This window comes from Cydia pomonella, chromosome 24 (genome assembly GCF_033807575.1).
Source record: "Cydia pomonella isolate Wapato2018A chromosome 24, ilCydPomo1, whole genome shotgun sequence".
Taxonomy (NCBI): Eukaryota; Metazoa; Arthropoda; class Insecta; order Lepidoptera; family Tortricidae; genus Cydia; species Cydia pomonella.
This window is the reverse complement of record NC_084726.1, coordinates 12,238,666-12,259,918: the sequence shown is the minus strand read 5'-3', so window position 1 is coordinate 12,259,918 and position 21,253 is coordinate 12,238,666. Positions and strand designations below refer to the sequence as shown.

General features: G+C 37.2%; 1 protein-coding gene across 3 annotated transcripts in view; it reads right to left on the bottom strand.

Moving 5' to 3' along the window:
- LOC133531143 (nephrin) overlaps nucleotides 1–21,253 on the bottom strand; it is a 430,180-nt gene that overhangs the window by 72,283 nt on the left and 336,644 nt on the right. For all 3 annotated transcript variants that reach the window (XM_061869270.1, XM_061869268.1, XM_061869269.1), the window contains exon 9: nucleotides 6,107–6,243. In XM_061869270.1, the coding sequence (XP_061725254.1) occupies nucleotides 6,107–6,243 (137 nt within the window). The remainder of the gene's footprint in view (nucleotides 1–6,106; nucleotides 6,244–21,253) is intronic.

Genomic DNA, 21,253 nt, shown 5'->3' with positions numbered 1-21,253 from the left:
ACAGAGTAAAATGTGCATAAGGTTCTATTAAAACTAACTTACACATAAAACATGCATTTTCCTCCACGACACGACAGTCCTCACTAGTAAGTTTAATTAAATGGCAATTTACAGTTTAACCAAATAAATATTCGTTTTTCCCTTGAAAGATCTGAACAAAATAAAATAGCACTACAAAATATTACATATACCTTTCCCAGTAAGCACAGGTTCTGATTGGACAAAGAAACCAATCATCGAAGGAAATGTGAAAGATATAAAGAATTGCAGAACAAATCATTGCTTGTTTAAACATGAAATACAAGAGCAATTTATGAACAGTTGAAAAAATCTGTAAGGCAAAATTATCTTGAATGGAACTTCATACCCAATAAATATTGCTAGGTTTGCTGAAATGTTGAAGGTGATTTTCTTTCGAAACTTTTGAATGATTGAATTTATATTTTTACAAGATTTTATTTAATTTGCCTTGTTAGTATGTTAGTTTGGGCCAAATCTTGAAAGCTAAATTTGACCCACTTCCCGATTTACGATTGAGCAGACATTTTGCATTCATATGTAAATCGGATGACTATGTAATGTTATGATGAAATGGAGCTTATCTGATGATGGAGACAGGTGGCAATGGGAACTCCATTGTATTCCCAAATTTAGTTAGGGGTTGTTAGAATTGTCGAGTTGAGTATAGTTAGTTGCCTGTGGAAAGAAAAGCAATCAGCAACAAAAGCTTGTACAAAAAATGAAATTTTTGCCAAAAGCTTACTTGGTGAGTCTATGGCTTTGTTTTTTTTTATAATTATAGATATACAGGGAAACTACAATCACGGTGCTTTAAATTTAGGGCTCGATTCTAATCGCTACACTGAACTACGTTTATTATGAGACCAACCCCGAGGTTGCGAAATTTTTTAGCTTTTTCATAAATTATGGCTGATCAGATGACGATGTATTTTTCTATGGTACAGCCGAAAAAAACGCGTTTTCGGGGTTGGTCCCATAGCAAAAGTAGTTTAGTGTAGCCAGTAGATTCGAGCCCTGCATTTAACATTTTGAAGGCTTTATGTCATATAAGGATGTATGTGAAGTCCCCAATACGCATTGGGCTAGCGTGGGGACTATAGCCGGAGCTCGCGCATGAGAGGAGGCACAGGCCTAGCAGTGGGACGTATATAGGCTGAAGTATTATTTATGTCATAAACACAAACATCACTCAAACGCCAAGCTCCCAGGCGTAAGCGAGCTAATGTATACCTTACTTGTGAAAGTGTGAAGGTTACTTTGACAGCGTCCGCTATACCACCTGTAGTTATCCGTGGCGCTGTGGGCACGATTAGTGACGACGACTTTAGGTGTTCTTGGCGTTCGAAAAGTTAAAGCCCATGGTGGGAAACATGTATAATTATCACTTCAACAATAAAAAGGTGAAGAATACTCTTTTATCACCATCATTAATCGAAACAATATATTCGATTTCCGAAATATACAAATTCTTCCACTTAGATCTTCTTTTATAAATCCATAAACTATCTGTTTCAGAAAATCTTCAAGACAAATGTTGGTTAAAAGGAATTTTAATTCGGCATAATAAACATTAGCAACCTAATTTACTTTCCGCTTTCCTCTCAAGTTAAAACAGTACATTTACTGACCTACTTAGCCAACCATTCAGGATGTAAAGTAAATCAAGGACTTCATTTTGTTTCTCTTCATCTAATACCAATTCAATCTTAATCCGAGTCTCACTTGCGTACCGTTGTTGTCGTTCACTTTAACGATTTCAATCTAACAGCAAAACAGAATTTTTTTTATTTGAGAATTGATCCCCAGGTTCAATATTAAAGCAACGTTTCGCTTCGCCGCTCACTTTGAGACCACGACAGCCCAAAATTGGGTCTCGAATATCTTGGGAAGTTCGAATCTTGAATTGCGTATAAATAAAGAATCAGGTGAATGGCAGTAATTTAGATCGCTTAAAATCTTTCGAAGTTCGAATATAAATATATTTACGTTTTCTTATAAGATTTACTTAGCTAAAACAAATAGTGAAGTATCTAAGTAGGAGTGGCGTTAAAGTAGCATTGTCTGAAATAGATGTTATATATTAAAGAAAAAAAAGCGACGAAGCTCTCCAGTGGTGAAGGCCGGATTTGAATAGCAATCCAGGTTAATAGCCTTGAACCCATAAGCCTCCCCGCCATGGTGGTATATTTTATGCCATCTAACATGACTTAGTAAGGCGTTTTTGACCATTGTGTTGTCAAGAAGTTTACAGTAGCTAAAATTTTTAGTATGCGTTTTCCCTTTTTAGGGTTCCGTAGTCAACTAGGAACCCTTATAGTTTCGCCATGTCCGTCTGTCTGTCTGTCTGTCCGAGGCTTGGCTCCGTGGTCGTTAGTGCTAGAAAGCTGAAATTTGACATGAATATATAAATCAATAAAGCCGACAAAGTCGTACAATAAAATCTAAAAAAAATTTTTTTTTAGGGTACCTCCCCAACAAGTAAAGTGGCGTGATTTATTTTTACTTCAACCCTACAGTGTGAGATATCGTTGGAAAGGTCTTTCAAAACTAACATGGGTCTTCAACAAAACATTTTTTGATAAAGTGAATATATTCGGAGAAGATATTTCCCATACCGTCTAAAACGTGTACACAATAAATGTAACTGTCCTTGGGTCACAAACGACTTAATAATGCAAAAACAACTTCTTGCGCAGTTGATTGATATCGCTCAAAGAAACCCGGACAGTAGTGAAACATTGCAACTTATTATATCACAGTCAATTAAATTTGAACAATCTCTGTCACACGCACAACGTGAATATTACACTAGAACATTACAAAGTAGCTATAACCAACAAAAAACTCTGTGGCAAATCGTAAACAATGTCACAGGACGCGCCTCCGGCAAGCGTCAATGCAATCTGGACTTACTAAGAGATAGCGACGGCGAACAATACTCGTCGCAGAACCGGTTAGCTAATGATATAAACATATTTTTCTTATCTGCCGCAAGTACTGCAAATGCACCTATCGCTCGCCCAGAACTGGCAAAAGTATTATTACTTCATTCGTCGACCCCAAGTCCAGTTTCCGTCAAATTATCCGCGTTTACCCATGATGAGTTGCACAAAATCATAACGCAGCAAGTAGCTACAAAAAACACCTGCGATATATACGACACCTCAACTATGCTACTCAAAGTTGGACTACCATTTGTCATAGCTCAACTAACAAATATTTTCAACCAATTAATAAAAATAGGTATTTATCCGCGCATACTTAAGAAAGTAAAAGTCGTACCTGTCTATAAGGGCAAAGGTCAAAAGAATGAGTTGAAAAACTACAGGCCAATCAGTATAATACCCACTATGGCCAAAGTTTTCGAAGCAGGCATTAGTAATCGGCTGTATAACTTTTTAGAAAAGTTTCAATTACTACACGTCAAACAATTTGCCTATCGAAGAAATCGCTCATGTGTGTCAGTTATCCGCGAAACATTACAAAACATAATGCAGGCTAAAGAAAAATATTTACATGTAGCCATTGTTCTCTGCGATATGACGCGCGCTTTTGACCTTTGCGATCACAACGTCTTAATCAAAAAGTTTGAGCACCACGGGCTGCGTGGCCCTGTGTTAAGGTTGATGATCGACTTTTTAAAGGAAAGACAGCAATCCGTTGTAATCAATAATGGATCAACAAAATCAGACGACGGTTGTGTTGACATGGGGGTCCCCCAGGGGTCGTCCTTGGCCAATTTATGTTTTCTAATGCAAGTCAATGATTTACCAGACGCGGTGGACGGCAATATGTTCGTCTTTGCTGACGATGCTTGCGACATACTAACCGCCCCGAACTTAGACTCCTTAGAAACGTTGATAACTCGTGACGTTCATAAACTCCTTTACTGGTTTTCTGTGAATGGACTCGTCCTAAATGTAGCTAAAACCCAGGTCCTCCATTTTAACCTGGGTGGCCGACCACCAAGACCGCTCGCTGTGGTCATTAACAGCACAACACTCCCACAAGTCACTTCTGCCAAATTCCTGGGCGTCACCCTCGACACATCACTGAAATGGGACACCCAAATTCAATTACTTTGCACAAAGCTAGCAGGAATCTGTTTTGCACTAAAAAGACTGTCTATTATTCTTCCACAGGCCCAAGTGCGTAGCAGTTATTTTGCCCTTTTCCATTCTGTGCTAAACTACAGTCTCGAATTTTGGGGAGTCGCCGCTGACTGGCGTCGCGTCTTTGTACTGCAGAAACGAGCTGTAAGAATAATAGCCAACGCCGCTCCCGGCTCACCAGCTCGACAACTATTTATATCATTACGAATAATGACATTACCATCGCAGTACATTTTCAACATCATAAAGTTCGTACGATCCAACTTTGACACATTTCCTCATAGGACGGGTAACCTAAGATGTTTAAGGAATAGGAACAGAGGTATACTCGAAACATCCAGATTCAGACTAACTAAATCTACCAAAACGACCTATGCTATGGGCCCAAAAATCTATAATGCCATTCCTGAACAAATTGCCACAATATCAAATGATAATTCATTTTATAATAAATTAAAAAAATGGCTAATTGACAACGCCTTTTATGACATAGATGAAATATTGCAAATGTAGAATATGATAAAATATTATAATTTTTAATAATTTGTTACTTTATTGAACGCATTATGTGAATATTTTTATATTATTATCTAGATGTTGGTATTAACTAAATTGTAATTTTGACATGTAATGTATGTGTACATTATTAATAATAAATATGAATATGAATATGAATATGAATAATCGCTCCGAAAGAAAAAAAAATGTGTCCCCCCCTCTAACTTTTGAACCATAGGTTAAAAAAATATGAAAAAAATCGTGGAAGTGGAGCTTAAGAAAGACATTAAATGAAAACTATAGCGGATATGATCAGTTTAGGTGTTTTTGAGTTATCGCAAAAAGTTTCCCCTTCATAGTAAAAAGACGTACATCCACAGTTCATCCCTAGGTTAACAATCTACTATACTTTAAGCTCCAGTTTAGCTTATTGTGACGGAAGAATAACTACGGAACCCTACTCTGAGCATGGCCCGACATGCTCTTGGCCGGTTTATTATTTAATATAATCTGAGAGAATGGATCGGAAAAGGCCAAACCAATAACAAAATCATTTACGTTGTACAAAGCGCTGGTAAAAACAAACGCACCTATTTGCGAGTTCAAACCTTCAGTTATACGTTTCTCGGTTTTTTGCTGCTTTTTGGTGAAGGAAAACATCGCGAGAAAACCTGCGCTGTGTTGGTTGAAAAAAAAAACCATCAAATTTAAATGGTAAAAAAAAATTGACGATAAGAGCTGACCGCGAAGAACGAACATTGAAATATTATTATCTACTTCTCAATTGTACAGTCAAAGAATTTAATTTCCATACCATTTAGTACCTTATCACAGTGACAATTAATATGAAAGTCGCTAGAAACCCTATACTATTGTCACTGTGACAAGGTACGAAATGGTACTGAAATTAAATTCCTTGACCGTACGAATATATACGGTAGGCAGCTAACGAAATTGTGATTTTCGTTTTTCGCGTCTTGTCTGTACCAAGCAGTAGCAGTTGAAAGTAATAATAGTAACCCCGGCCTCTTAATTTAGCCTTTTACTATCGACCGTAAAGCGCTGGTGGCCTAGCGGTAAGAGCGTGCGACTTGCAATCCGGAGGTCGCGGGTTCAAACCCCGGCTCGTACCAATGAGTTTTTCGGAACTTATGTACGAAATATCATTTGATATTCATCAGTCGCTTTTCGGTGAAAGAAAACATCGTGAGGAAACCGGACTAATACCAACAAGGCCTAGTTTACCCTCTGGGTTGGAAGGTCAGATGGCAGTCGCTTTCGTAAAAACTAATAGTGTCTACGCCAAATCTTGGGATTAGTTGTCAAGCGGCCCCAGGCTCCCATGAGCCGTGGCAAAATGCCGGGACAACGCGAGGAAAAATAAGATTATCGACCGTAAATGTCTTCGGAAGAAGGTTTACACACATTTTCGGTTAACAAACATTTAGAAGGATTGGAAATGTTATAATACTTACAAAGGACAGTGAGATCGATCTCGGCCTTCAAAGTGTTGCTGATCATGACGTTTTTGGCCTCACAGCTATACCGAGCCTTGTTGTCAGATGCGTCGGCTTTGAAAGAGTAGATGTTTTCGGACATTCGGCCACTGGTCCTGTAACAAAGGTAATAATATTATTACAAAAGAAAAAGACGTAAGCGTATAATATTACACAATATTTAAGCAACTCAAGAAGAAGCATAAGGCCTGTTTGACGGCAAGCAGTCTTCGTGGTGCATAGACTTCTAATTCCAAAGGAGTTATTCAAATGGTGCTGATAATTCTGTTATATACAGATTCAATCAAACTTAATCAGCCTTAGTCTATAACTAGTACTCGTTCGTCTACGTCCGATTTTTTTATTCAAAAATAAATGATTGACCCATTGAATTGAAAATGAAAATCTTTATTTCAGGCAACTAGTTGCCTATAGATAAATACCTACTACAGTATACCTACAACTAGCATGCATATTATAAAAAATATATCTTAGAACTAGACTAAAAACACTTTATGGTTGCGATGAATTACGCAACCCTGTAGTGTCCGCAGAACCGCTGGAACTTGATACCCTTCGGCCAAAACTCTTAATTGTTAAAGGTCATTAAGTTCTTCAAACAACGTGTTAAAAGTTAGGTACCTAGAACTTTGTTTAAAGAACTTAATACAGCTATATAAAAAAAGAAAAAAGAGAGGTATGGGCACAGTGTATGTTATGTCGCTTTGTGTGGTAAGGCACAGCACAGCGTATGCCATTCCAGATCCAGAGCAGAGCCCGACTGGGGAAGTACCTCCACCTTACAGAAAACAGCAGCCAAATAACACTAGACCCTACTCATAGTGTTGTGTCCTGTCGGTGCGTAAGGTTGCCAGAGCTTAACGAAGGTGCGGAGTGTTAGGGTCGAAAACGCGCATGTCGACCTCTAGAGTTGCAGGCGTACATAGGCTACGGAGACTGCTTACCATCAGACGGGCCGCATGCTTGCTTGCAACCGTATAAAATAAAATAAATAGACCATCTAAGATAAAACATATTTGTGATTTTTCTCCCTTGATGGTCTCATACCATGATGGTTTACTTGGCGCCGTTCCATGGACCAAGAGTTGGGTGTATTGGGAATGGGGTGGGAGGAGGTTACCCAAGCTGCCCAGGACCGGACTCAGTGGGGTACACCCCAGCAGGGGGTAACAGGATGGAAAGAAGAAGAAGAGATGGTCTCATCGAAAGATCAGCGCTGGAAGCCACCAGCAACATGCCGAGATGAGGCCATTTCGTGGCACTTTATACTTTCTATGTTTTTGTTATATTATGCAATGTAATGTGCTTTGTTTTTGTTTACGAATAAAAAATATTCTATTCTATTCTATTTTTATTACCATAAAACCTCAACAAATACCGTCTCACATTTACATGAACAAGCTGAAGAAAATACCCACTGCCCTCTTTTTTTTTACTAAACAAATATTTGCAGGTAAATGCCGAGCGTCCGACCTTTTAGACCTTAGAGATGAAAGAGCTCGCAACTTTTCACTCGAATGTTTAAATAAGCGAATAAAAATCAAGTTTTAATTTTGAACATTAAAATACGTAAAGCAATAAATAGGTATATTTTAATCATGGAAAATATATGACTACTTTTTATTAAAGTTTATCAAATGATATAATTTCAGATGTTACGACATTGGTGTAAACTCATTAGGCTAGCATTAGAGCTACTTATTTATATAATATAAGACCAGATTTAGAAATAAGAAAACCCGGTATTTCTTATTTCTAAATCAAATCAGAAAAACAATGTAATCATAAAAAAAAATGCTTACAAAATATTTAATTCTTCTTTGTTGTTATTGAATTTAAGTTTCGAAATAAAACCATAAGTAGTAAAGTTTCTCCAGAACATTACGATACTTTTGTAAGAGGGCAAAAGATTGAGCCAATATTAGACAACGGTTTTGTATTCTTTCACTTCAAAGAAAGTTTGGTCCTTCAAATAAACTTTTTCTTTTTTGCATAAAAGAATAAACAACATGAACAGATTCAAACGCACCTAATTTGGAATAGAATTTCTTAAATAAATGCCAAGGTGTTTCGAACTAGGGAATATTTTTTTTTTTTTTTTACATTTTTTGATTTGACGATCGTTCTGGCCTAGTGCCTATGAAGCCGATGGTCCTGGGTTTGAATCCCGTTAAGGACATTTATTTATGTGATGAACACAAAAAATGAGTCATGGGTGTTTTTATGTTTATCGTCGTCTAGTACCCATAGATTGTTGTTGTACATGTTTTGTTTAGTTACGTCGTACGTCGCCTACGTCGATCTATGTAAAATTATTTATTTATTTGTTTTTGAAATAGTCACACTACTGTATAAATTATAAACTGAAATAGATAATACATTAAAGAAGTGACCAAGTCCACGTTCCACGAGTTCAGTTCGATTCCCGCCTCGGCCACTGGTGAACTTGGTCACTTTTTCTTTTTCTTTAATGTATTATTTATTTCATTCTACTAAAGTGTTTCTATTTTTATAAAGTCTTCAATGTGTGCGTTTCACACTACTGTCTTAATTCAGTCATTAAAAAAAAATCTGCTTAAAAACAAGTCGATTATTCTATCTTAATTGATTTCAATAGGCTACAAATTATTTCAAAAATGTATGTCGAAATTATGTTATTTCAAAAAAAGTGCAACACGCTTGCACATTGGCACGAGGCAAATAAATTAACGACAATGAAACGCAAATTTCAAACGTAAATGCAAATCCTATAGAGGCTCACGACCTCAAGTAGCTGTTTGTTACAAACAACAAACGTACGCATCTGCTCATTAACGAAACCACCAAACCGGTTGCGTAAGACGGATAATAGAAATGATATTGAAATCAATTCACACGCAGCCGTGGGAGCGGCGCGGGGCGGAACGGGGCACCCTACCATGAAGAGGGCTAATGGTTTTTGTCTTAGGAGAATTAAAACGGCCTACTGTATTCCCATCTTGACCTGTGCATACATCCATTTGATTAGTCTTAAGCACAAATGCTTAAGAGAAGCTTACTTCTTAAAAGTAGTGATAGAAATTTATGAAAATGTAAAAAAATATGCCTAAGACTATTCCTCGAGGCAACTGACGGACTCTCTATGCTCAGTAAAAGTTAAAAAAGAGTTATTTAAATAAAAGAGTGCTTGATGGAAGAATCGTCAATGAATAGAAATAGTAAGTAAGGAACAATATTGTACACTATTTTTATCGACCTAAATAATTAAATTGAAGCTTATTTTATTGGTGTAGTATGTACAATTTGTGAGGTTAAAATTCCTGGTAGTATATGCTATTTCTTAAATCCATGGATAAAATTAAAATATATTTTCCCTTAGCTTATTTAACCATGCTTATCGCAGCATTCCCAAATTCCCAAACAGTACCATTATGTATTCAAAACCATCAAGACTAGGAGGCCGATTTTGGTGTAACAATTTTATCTTGTTTTGACACGACATTAACTTTGAGCAACAATTAGCGTACCAGTAGCAGAGCAGCGGCTTACGCTGGTTCGTGCTGACGAAATGCAATAAAGATTCGTATAAGGCATCCCGCTCACACTTATTGGTGCATGTGAGATGCCTGATATCACGACTCAAGGTCGTACCAACTTGAGATGAAAACCTATCAAATAGTTAAAACAGAACCGACCCAAAGAAAGAGCTTCTGCCCTTCGGAATATATTACAGAGAAACAATTAAAGTTGGAGTTTCCGCGTTTCCATTTAAAATTGTAGCAACTAGTAATAATAAGGCCTTTGGAACTGTCTTCTTCAAAGGGAAATGTGTCTTATACACATTTGAATAGAATCCATTGTCTTAAAATAGACGTGTAACATTTGTTATGTTAGCACGAAGATGGCGAAGTAATTTTTGTCTTCCAATCTAAATTTTCCGTTTGTTATCTAAGTTTACTCCAGGCTTTGTGTGTAGTATTTTTATTAACTATATTTTATATTCTAGAAATAAATATTAGCTTTTTTAAATCCTGTTTATTTTGGGTACTCTTTCGTCAACATCATTTATTCTTTTCTCAAAATGGATACGTATTCTCAATCACCTAAATAATTCCCGAAGTAATAAAAGGAAAAGTCACTTTTAATCACTGAGTGTACTTTTTATGTACTTGTCAGTCCGATTATAGGTCAAACAAATCAGTTCTCCGAAATCTTGTTTCTCAAAGTGTTGTTCCCTCAAAATCTAAGAAAAAATCAGCTTACACTAAGAATTATTTAAGTAGCTACTTTCCCAAGGCATTTAAACCTCAAGAGCTTCAACAAAAAACTACTTCGCCGCAATTTCCTCTATTTTCTTGGAATAATTCAAAATCCTTCTTAAACTGATGGGAGTTACGGGTAGTTGAGAACTTTGTGCGAATAATTGCCGTCTAAATTTAACGGGACTTATCTGACGGTTAAACTGCTAGTTGGAAATGTTTTCGACGGTTAGGCGGCTTTGGTTCAGTGGCTTGATTTAAGTAATGTAAGTCTGGGTAATACTGATTTACCATCCTATTTCATCCTATTAAGTGGAGAAATTGTATGTAGATCTTCTTACAGTTTTTTTTTTCTATTTCCTCCTCCTTCCTTCTCTTACAAATATATTTTTGCTTTTAAACAACCATTTCCGTACGATTGCTACGTAACGTAGGTAAACATTGTAAACAATTAGTCCTAAGTACTGCTAAAAAAACCTTTGTCTGAACTAAAACCACCTTATTTGTTACAAAATCTTCAAAGCTCACTATCACAAATTCACCTATATGTTCCGAAATGGTCATCTTTGTATTCTATTTATAGTTTATTATGTTTACAAGCATAAAGCAGTCATTATTGTTGTACAAGTTTGTAAGGTCGATTCAATGCCATCCTTAAATTTATAGTCCCAAACTATGTAATTATAACGCTCCTAACAAACTAAACACCTTTATGCGAAAGGACGTCTCCTAATACAAAATCGGCGTCAGTTACTACATCGACTTGACTTTAAGGACCGCTCGCTCCTGAAATAATTATCCCCGAAATTTCAAGCTTCCTATTATTAATTCCATTAATGTAATACGATATCATAAACACAATCACAAATAAATTTCCATCGCCATTGAAGTAAGATGATCCCGTGGGATGCTTTGACCACAAACGTCTTAGCGTGGGAATTGTGGTAGAACGAGTGTTTTAATAATTCAAAATGTCTCTTGTGAGAGTTGTTCAGTTGTTTTTTGAGGGAAACCATTCTTCGGCATTAAATATTCAGCTGTTTTCGATGATCATGTCGTATCTTAGGAGTAAAATAACTTTTGAAAACGTTTGGAATGAATTACGTTTGAAGTATATTTAGCTCAAATAGCTTTTTGAACGGTTTATCTTATTCTTTAGTTTATGTGTTAAAGCTTTTCAGATATTATATATTTGAGATTTAAAATGGTTCAATCATTTAATCAAATTGAATCCTGATATAATATTAGTTGCTATCTTAGCATTATGCAAAAATTTAAACAAGTTTGTTACATCCAACGCTTCACCCACTATGACCCAATTTTATAAAAAAAAATTTCTAATATTAACAAGTTATGACGGATTCTTTTGTTTTATTTACTTATAAACTTTATTGCACAAAAGAATATATTTGCCATAAGGCATTTTCTCCCTACCTTAGGACAAAGCAGAAAATACTATTGTTTTCCTTCTATCTCAAACCAATTATGCACAATGGTTATAGTACGTAATATGTATGCAATTGTAAATGCCCAATATGCTGCTTGACCTACTTCATGCAACATTCATGTTTCAGCAATATCACGTTTACAAAGTCAAATAGAGCCTTGTTAACAAAACATTGACCAAAGCTGAAATCGAATGGTAGCGTTTGTAACGGTCGAACGGTCGAAATAAACCAAAACCAACTGAAATCTACACAATTCCAATATTAGTTGGAACAAGCGACAATTACAGCTGAATCATTAGTCGTATCATAGAACAGACCCCTTAACAAATAGATGGTGAATGTAGAAACTGGGAGTCACCACATTTTACTTTTGGACCCGGGTACGTCCTTAAACTACGTCCAAAAGAGAGGTATGGGCATTGTGAATGTCATCTCGCTTTGTGTGGTAGGGAACAGCCAGCGGATGTCATTCCAGATCTAGAGCAGAGCCCAACTGGGGACGTACCTCCACCTTACAGAAAACCGCAGCCAAATAACACTAGACCCTACTCATAGTGTTGTGTTCCTGCCGGTGAGTAAGGTTGCCAGAGCTCAACGAGGGGGGCGGGGTTACGGTCGGCAACGCGCATGTAACTCCTCTGGAGTTGCAGGCGTACATAGGCTACGGAGACTGCTTACCATCAGGCGGGCCGTATGCTTGTTTGCCACCGACGTAGTATAAAAAAAAAAAAATTTTAGTGCCTGCATTTTTATTTACACGTACTGACTTCGGCAACTTTTACGATATGTGTTCGCAAAATTATATTTGATAATATTCATATAATATAGGCAGAATTTTGAATTAATGGTCACATCAATATAATTACTTAGTCTTGAAATGCGTAATGATTTATTGATACAAAGAATTACAATTTTAAATATTTATATAAGAATTCAAGTCTTGGAGACCCTTTTTCATCGCTAAGGATAATTTTAATGATTTTTTAAAATTATATTCTATCTCTGACATTTACAAATTTTTACATCAAATTCAAAATCAAAGAATTTTATTATTTTTAATTATTAATTATTTATTTTAAGATTATTATAATGTAATGTTTACCCAGGTATTGGATGTTGTATTTATAATTGTTGTTATGTATTTTTCATGTCACTATATGATATTAGTATAAATGTTGTATTGACTTGTAAAAGAGCCCTTGAGGCCTACTTGCAGAATTTTTTTTTGAATTTTGAATTTTGTTTGTATTTTTTTATCATATCAACTTTTTGTATAATTTGACATTAAGAGCCTTTTTACATCTCTAATAAAGTATTAAATATTTTATTGATTCCAAATGTGTAATTGTATTTTGTAGTTTTTGGTTTTTTTTTTTTTTTTTAATTTACATGTAAAAGTTTGACGTGTTGCCTATTTGCTATTTGTTTGATGTTGATGTAGACATCTATTAAGGAATTATGTTGCAGAAATTCTAATTGAGTGAGTGGTGTGGCATGAAAGTAGTAAGGATGATCAACAAAAGTTTGCGTGAGATTTATCAACGTATCATTTACAATTAGCTAAAATACCATGAAATAATTTCTATAATACGTAGTCTACACGAGACATTCAACGTTTCGCAGCCAATAATCTGCCTAACCACTAACGAGGTCTGCACGAACCCAGGGTGTGGTTAGAACTAGAGTTAGGTTAACTGTCGGTTATTTTGGCACTTGCCTTGGTTAGCACAAAATGACAAGTATTACTTATAACTACTATGAAAATCACCAACCTCAATGGTGCGCGCACTGAATTACGAATTAATAATGGTGTGTTTTATTGTGTAATGTTTTGTTAATAAACTGTACCTCAATTCGAGTTTTAGTTTTTAAATCACATTCCAATATGATACTGATCTGATTCTGATCTGTCAGTGTCAAAAGTGAGGTTTTTGGTTGAAGTTTGACATAATGCGAAATTCAGCAGATCCTCTAAAGGAAATTGGAACCATCGCATATTGGAATGATGTCTTGAATTGACCTTTTCCCTGTAAAATTTTTCATTATTTGCGACTTGGTCTGCTACACCATGTATGCCTAGCTAAGGTAACAATCGCTTGCGCTACCACAACGAAACGCTTTGTGTCTATAATATATTAGTTCTCTTCCATATTAGTGCGATAGTGATAGTTGCGTTTCGTTCGCTATGGAGCTTAAACGATTAGCATATTGGCTACGCACCCAGGCTAGCTTGAAATCGTATAGTTTTATTTATTTTAAAAGGAAGACTGAAGGTTCTCATCGGATCACCCTTAAATCTGTACGTGCGAATAGCACTAAGTACAAAAGGATAGCGGTAAACAATAAAAAAGACCAGACAAAAACAACTCTGACAAGAGACTAAGAGAGAAAGTAGCTGTATATATCTACGCAATCGGAATAACTGAACACCCTAGCTTAAATATGCCCGCGACAGAAACAGACGTGCTTCTGACATCTCTACTCAAGAATCTAGCTGAGAAGGTTCTATGAAATAGTGATACGCTAAGGAAGGATACGTTACTCGCAATGTTAGAGGGAGTTTTGAAATATTTATACGTTAAAATATTTACTTGTGGTATTAAACCAAATTTCTTTTACCGCCCGGACTGGAATTCTCTATTTTTAATATCTCAAGAAATGGTGGTCATTTTACTCAAGTTCCTGAGCATGGCTCGGAACTGGTTTTAAAAATAGCGGTAAATATCGGTTTATTTGGTTTTTACTCCAAACATTCCTAAGAACGCGAAAGATTTAAGAACTTGATTTTAACCTCAATAAACCGGTTTATTCGACGAACAACGAGACGGACGGCTAGCCTGGTAGTGTGTATTGTAAACACACCAAAGACACCAACGTGAGATGAAACCAGTTTTTATTGTTCTAAGCCGGTTAATTTGACAAAAACTTAATGGAAATGTTCTCCTAAAAACCAGTTTAAAATCACGGCTTTAAGTACGAACCCGAATTTAAAAGGTTTTGCACCATGACGGTTTGGAAATATAACCGGTTTCCGTGCCTTGTTTCTGATTGCGATTTACTGCGTTAAGTTTGCGATAGGAACCTATTATTGATATTGAGATTAAATTGATACCTATTCAGGAATGTACATATATATTAGGTATGTATATTGCAGATCCCCTGTTTGGAGAACATACGTTGCATATACCTGAAATTTCTCTACACCACTGTAGACTAAGCGCAAGCTCTTGAATATCAAATTCCCTTAACATTCCCTAAAATACGGATATTCCCGTTAATTTCTCGTATCACTAGTTACCAGTAAATGGGGTTAACCAAGACCGAACGAAGACACCACAAGTGCAGTTAATTGCACCAGCACTCGCGCCAATCGCGAGCATTCATACCGCTAATTTGTTTAGTAGTGGTACAAGTTGTAAGAATTTCAATTTTAATAATACCGTAAGGCTAGGTGGGGTATGAGAAACAATTATAGGGAAAATAAAGAATATTTAAAGAAAGTAAAAAACTAAATCAAACTATAATACTAAAAATAGAAACTTTTATAAACATTACAGATAACATGTTTTCTAACATAAGACTTTTTTTTGTCAAGGTCTAATAGCACTTTATTGGGACAACACAAAATGATAAAATACAGTGTTGTATATATTATATCATAATTATACATGTGGGTAGTTGAGTAAAGTGCGGTAGGTACTGAATAAAAATAAATCAGTCTTGGTCTAGCTATCTTGGTGGTTTTACTTAGATCCCTAATCCCGAATACTACATGGTGTCAGGTGTAAATAACTCAGTGTATAAATCGTAAATCGGACGTTTTGGTTAATTAGTGATGACGGGGAAAGAAAATGCGGGGTCGAGTGCTCAGAATAGTGGCTATGCAAATTTACAACAGCCCCCGCCCTTATGCGACGGCGGTAATGGTAATATGGCGGACAATTGGCGTGATTGGAAAAAGGCATTCGATTGGTATTTGGTGGCTTCGGGGCGCGATAGGGCACCGGGAAAAGAAAAATGTGCGTTATTCTTACACATCATCGGTAAAAGTGGGCGTGAAATATATGAGGAATTGGACTTTGAAGAGGCCGAAAAGGACGATTTTGATGTGTTGTGCGGAAAGTTTGAATCGAGGTGTGACCCAACAAAAAACATTAACTTTGAGAGACATCTGTTTTTTGAGTGTTCTCAGGGAAGTGATAAGTTTGACAAGTACTATGCGGCATTGAAAGTGAAAAGTAAATCGTGCAAATTTGGGGATCTAAGGGATAGCTTAATATTGACTCAAATGATAAGAGGAATAAAAGACGGTCAGCTGAGAGAGAGGATGCTCAGAAAGTCGGATTTGGAGTTACAAGAAGCTGCAGCATGGTGCAGGGCGGCCGAGGTGGCGAGCGAGCAGGCCGGAGCCGTGCGCGCCGGCGAGCCGCCTGCGCCGAGCGCCGCCGTCGAACCCGTCGTGGCGCGGCCGCGGGCCGCCGCGCGCCCGCGCCCGCCACCATCACCGGCCGCCCGGGGCGTCGCGACGCCCGCTGCCGGCCGGAGCTTGCGGCGATGTTGGAATTGTAGCTACACGCATGACAACAACAAATGTCCAGCTGTGCAAGTTATATGCTTTAAGTGTAATCGGAGAGGACATTTTGCGAGATGTTGTCGGTCTTCAGGATTTGTAAATCATGCGCTGCGTGAGTTATCGTGTCAATCGGCAGAGGAAGTGAGCGAAGAGGAGGAATTTATGATAAGAGGAATTGAAATCGGAACCGTTGACAGTAAGGACTGGTACGAGTGGATAGTGGTAAACGGAGCACGGGTGCAATTTAAATTGGACAGCGGTGCGGACGTGACAGTTATCTCGATAAATAATTATGTGGCTGCCGGATTTGATCAACAATCATTATGTAAGACGAGTTCAATATTGAAAGAGGTTAGTAAGCATATTTTACCCGTTATAGGTTGTTTTGAAGCGTATTTAAGTTTTAATGATGTCACAATTAGACAAAAAATATATGTGCTAAACGCTGCTTGTGACAATTTGTTATCGCGAGATGCTTGCGTACAATTAAGGTTGATACAGCGTGTTTATGAAATTAAAGAAAATTGCATTAGTAAGATGATTGCGTCGCATAAGCACATTTTTGAGGGAATTGGGCAGTTACCGGGGTTACATAAGTTAACAATTGATGAAACGGTCCCGCCTGTTGTTAGAGGGTCTCGAAAAATACCAATTAAATTACGGCCAAAATTACAGGAGGAGTTGCAAAGGCTTCAGCAGTTAAATATAATAGTGCCGGTTAGTGAGCCTACTGACTGGGTCTCCAATATTGTGATAGTAGAAAAAGCGGATGGAAATATTCGATTATGTTTGGATCCTCAGCATTTAAATAAAGCAATAAAGCGAAGCCATTTCCAACTCCCCACTCTTGATGAAATAACGGCTAATATCTCGGGTGCCATGTATTTTTCAGTGTTAGATGCGAGTAAAGGGTTTTATATGTGTGTTTTAGATGAACCTAGCTCAAAACTTTGCACATTCGCAACCCCTTTTGGGCGTTTTCGCTTCCTCCGGTTACCGTTCGGGGTCAGTTGCGCGTCAGAAGTATTTCACAGTATAATTAATAATCAAACGAACTTACCTGTGAAGTTTGATTACAATTATGCGAGTATCCAAATCCAAGACAACAAATATAATTTACTAGCAGCAGTACACGTTATCGTGCAGTCCAAGTCACACATTTTAGAGATTATAGTATTTAAAAAACAAGTTCGCGCTGTCCCTCTCACTCGCTACGCTGCGTTCCTGCTTCGACATCGCTCCTCCAGTACTCATTATTTCAGAGTTATTTTTGTGTTATTAACAGAGACTATTTTATTTTCATTTTTGGGGATGGGGGGCGGGTCTTTGTTGTCTTGGATTTGGATACTCGCATAATTGTAATCAAACTTCACAGGTAAGTTCGTTTGATTATTAATTATACTTCGTATCCAAATCCAAGACAACAAATATAATTTACTAGCAGATGTTCAGAGCTTTGTATTTAAATTCAAATCCTGAATGCGAAAATAAAATAAAATATCGATATCAAATCAGTATGTTACGAACATACTGATATTATTGATTTTGACTAAAGAGAACAACGTACCGCCTAGAAGTTATTAATTTATATCCAATTTAAATAATTATTTATGTATCCACATAGTATAAATGTAAAATGTATGTATAGCATAATAAAATTAAGGAGTGAAATTGCTCTTGGTATTTCATTTCGTTAATATTAAAAAAGTATAAAACTTTCTTTGATTTCACTGTAGTATATTGATAAAGTTGTATATATCTTAATATTCACAAGGTACAACTATTTTTATGTCATTTACAAGCCAGGACGCCATTAAGTGTAAATGTGTTTTCAAGCTTTAGTTGGCTCTAAATAAGTTTTAGATGGGCATTTTCTGTCTGTAACCATATAAACAAACCATTTTGTATAATTTAGAATTTACCAACCATTCTCTGGATCTAATTACAACGGAGACAAACAAGCATACGGCCTGCCTGATGGTAAACAATCACCGTAGCCTATGAATGCCCGCTACTGCAGAGGTATATTACATGCGCGTTACTGACCCTAAAATATAATATAATTTTATGTTACGACACTTTAAAGTTAATTTTGAATACAGCAATCAATACTTTCCTCGGTAAATAGCCTTTGAGAGAGGTAGATAAAGGAGAATTTTCTTCATTGTAAAGCTACCATAAATATCAAGGCTATATGTAAGTACTTTAAAACTAAGTCTGGACAATTACTAGTAGAGTATCCTGTAGGTATTAAGTATTTGAAACTTATCACTTTGAAAATATAGATGGACTAATTTTAGTTATTACCACAGATCAAGAAATAGTAATATGATATTATTTATAACTAAATAGCTAATCTCATCTGCTTATGCGTATCTGAACGATGATGGCTACTACGCTAACAAGTGGCAAGGAACTTAGGTAGATTATGTGTTGAGTTATGATATATTTGTGAACAAAATATCTGGCATGACTTGTAACTTGTACTTCATTTTAAGGAGTAACATTTTTTAACGTTACCTACAATAAAACTGTACAGTGTGCATTGCGACGAAAAATGAAAACTATTTAAGCTTTCTTTTACAGCAAGACAATATGACAACCCGAGCATTTACATTTCAGACAATAATAATGTTATTGTTAAAGGATTTCAACCCTTTATTGCGATTATTAATCTAGCTACTTAGCGCAAGCGACTGCAACACGTGGCAGCATAACTCTAGTTGCATGGTTGCACAATTTACAGCACTTATTTCGCGTCGCGGGATAGTGCATCAACGGCGGTTCACCTCTTGTTTGATGCGGCGATGTTTCCCTGAAGTTTGGAGCTGAGAATCCGTAAGTAAATTGTACCGGATTTATTACATTAGGCTCGTTGATATGGTATATTCTTGACAGCATATCAAAGCTGACGTTTGAAGTTATTAGGAGTATATAACAGCGTGATATGAGTACGAATCATAAATTTGGGTTAAAGGGTTTACAGATATATTTTTTCCTATATGTTGTTTACATACAGCATTTCTTTGTCTGTAAGGGCAATGACATTGCGAACATTTTGTTTAAGGTATTTTAGGCCGCATTAACACCTATTAAATTACCTCAGCGTAACAAGAACCTCCTTTATATTTCATTATTTTTACAAGTCCTGTAAACTTTAGCTCAACCTTAAATATTTTTGCTCTTTAGTCCCTTATATTTACATGCGTATAGCTACTTCCAATACTATTAAAGTCTTCAATCATTACATTGGCATCAACACTGTTATAGTAGAGCAACGTTATATATCTTTGACGATATCATTTTGAGATATGTATAATGACCGACTGTAGACCGAAGAGCGAAGTGACCGAAGAGCGTAGCGACCGAAGTGCGAAGCGACCGAAGAGCGAAGCGACCAAAAGGAGCAAAGCAACCGAAGAACCAAATGACCGAACTATAACCTCGACACTTAAAATGAAGCACATATAGCCTCGACGCTGCGGAAATGGAGGCCTCGATACGATTATTGTGGAATTGTAGAGTACATATAACTTAAAGTGCGGCATATATCTTCGTCACTGCGACAGCTGCGACAGCGGACCCCTTGACACAATTATTGTGGAGTAATGATAGCATCCTCACTATGACGTGGGGCAAACTTAGCCTCAACACTACGACAGCAGAGCCCTCGACACAATGATTGTGGAGTAATGATAGCCTCCTCACTATTAAAGTGGGGTACATATAGCCTCGACGCTGTGAAAGCGGAGCCCTCGACACAATATTGTGGAGTAATGATAGCCTCTTCACTATTAAAGTGGGGCAAATATGGCTTCAACGCTGTGAAAGCGGAGCCCTCGACACAATGACTGTGGAGTAATGATAGCCTCTTCACTATTAAAGTGGGGCAAATATAGCTTCGACGCTGTGAAAGCGGAGCACTCGACACAATGGTTGTGGAGTAATGATAGCCTCATCACTATTAAAGTGGGGCAAATATAGCTTCAACGCTGTTAAAGCGGAGCCCTCGACACAGTGATTGTGGAGTAATGATAGCCTCATCACTATTAAAGTGGGGCAAATATAGCTTCGACGCTGTTAAAGCGGAGCCCTCGACACGATGGTTGTGGAGTAATGATAGCCTCATCACTATTAAAGTGGGGCAAATATAGCTTCAACGCTGTTAAAGCGGAGCCCTCGACACAATGATTGTGGAGAAATGATAGCCTCATCACTATTAAAGTGGGGCAAATATAGCTTCAACGCTGTTAAAGCGGAGCCCTCGACACAATGATTGTGGAGTAATGATAGCCTCATCACTATTAAAGTGGGGCAAATATAGCCTCGACGCTGTGAAAGCGGAGCCCTCGACACAATATTGTGGAGTAATGATAGCCTCTTCACTATTAAAGTGGGGCAAATATAGCTTCGACGCTGTTAAAGCGGAGCCCTCGACACAATGGTTGTGGAGTAATGATAGCCTCATCACTATTAAAGTGGGGCAAATATAGCTTCGACGCTGTTAAAGCGGAGCCCTCGACACAATGATTGTGGAGTAATGATAGCCTCATCACTATTAAAGTGGGGCAAATATAGCTTCAACGCTGTTAAAGCGGAGCCCTCGACACAATGATTGTGGAGTAATGATAGCCTCATCACTATTAAAGTGGGGCAAATATAGCTTCGACGCTGTGAAAGCGGAGCCCTCGACACAATGGTTGTGGAGTAATGATAGCCTCTTCACTATTAAAGTGGTGCAAATATAACCTCGACGCTGTGAAAGCGGAGCCCTCGACACAATGATTGTGGAGTAATGATAGCCTCTTCACTATTAAAGTGGGGCAAATATAGTACCATGTCGACA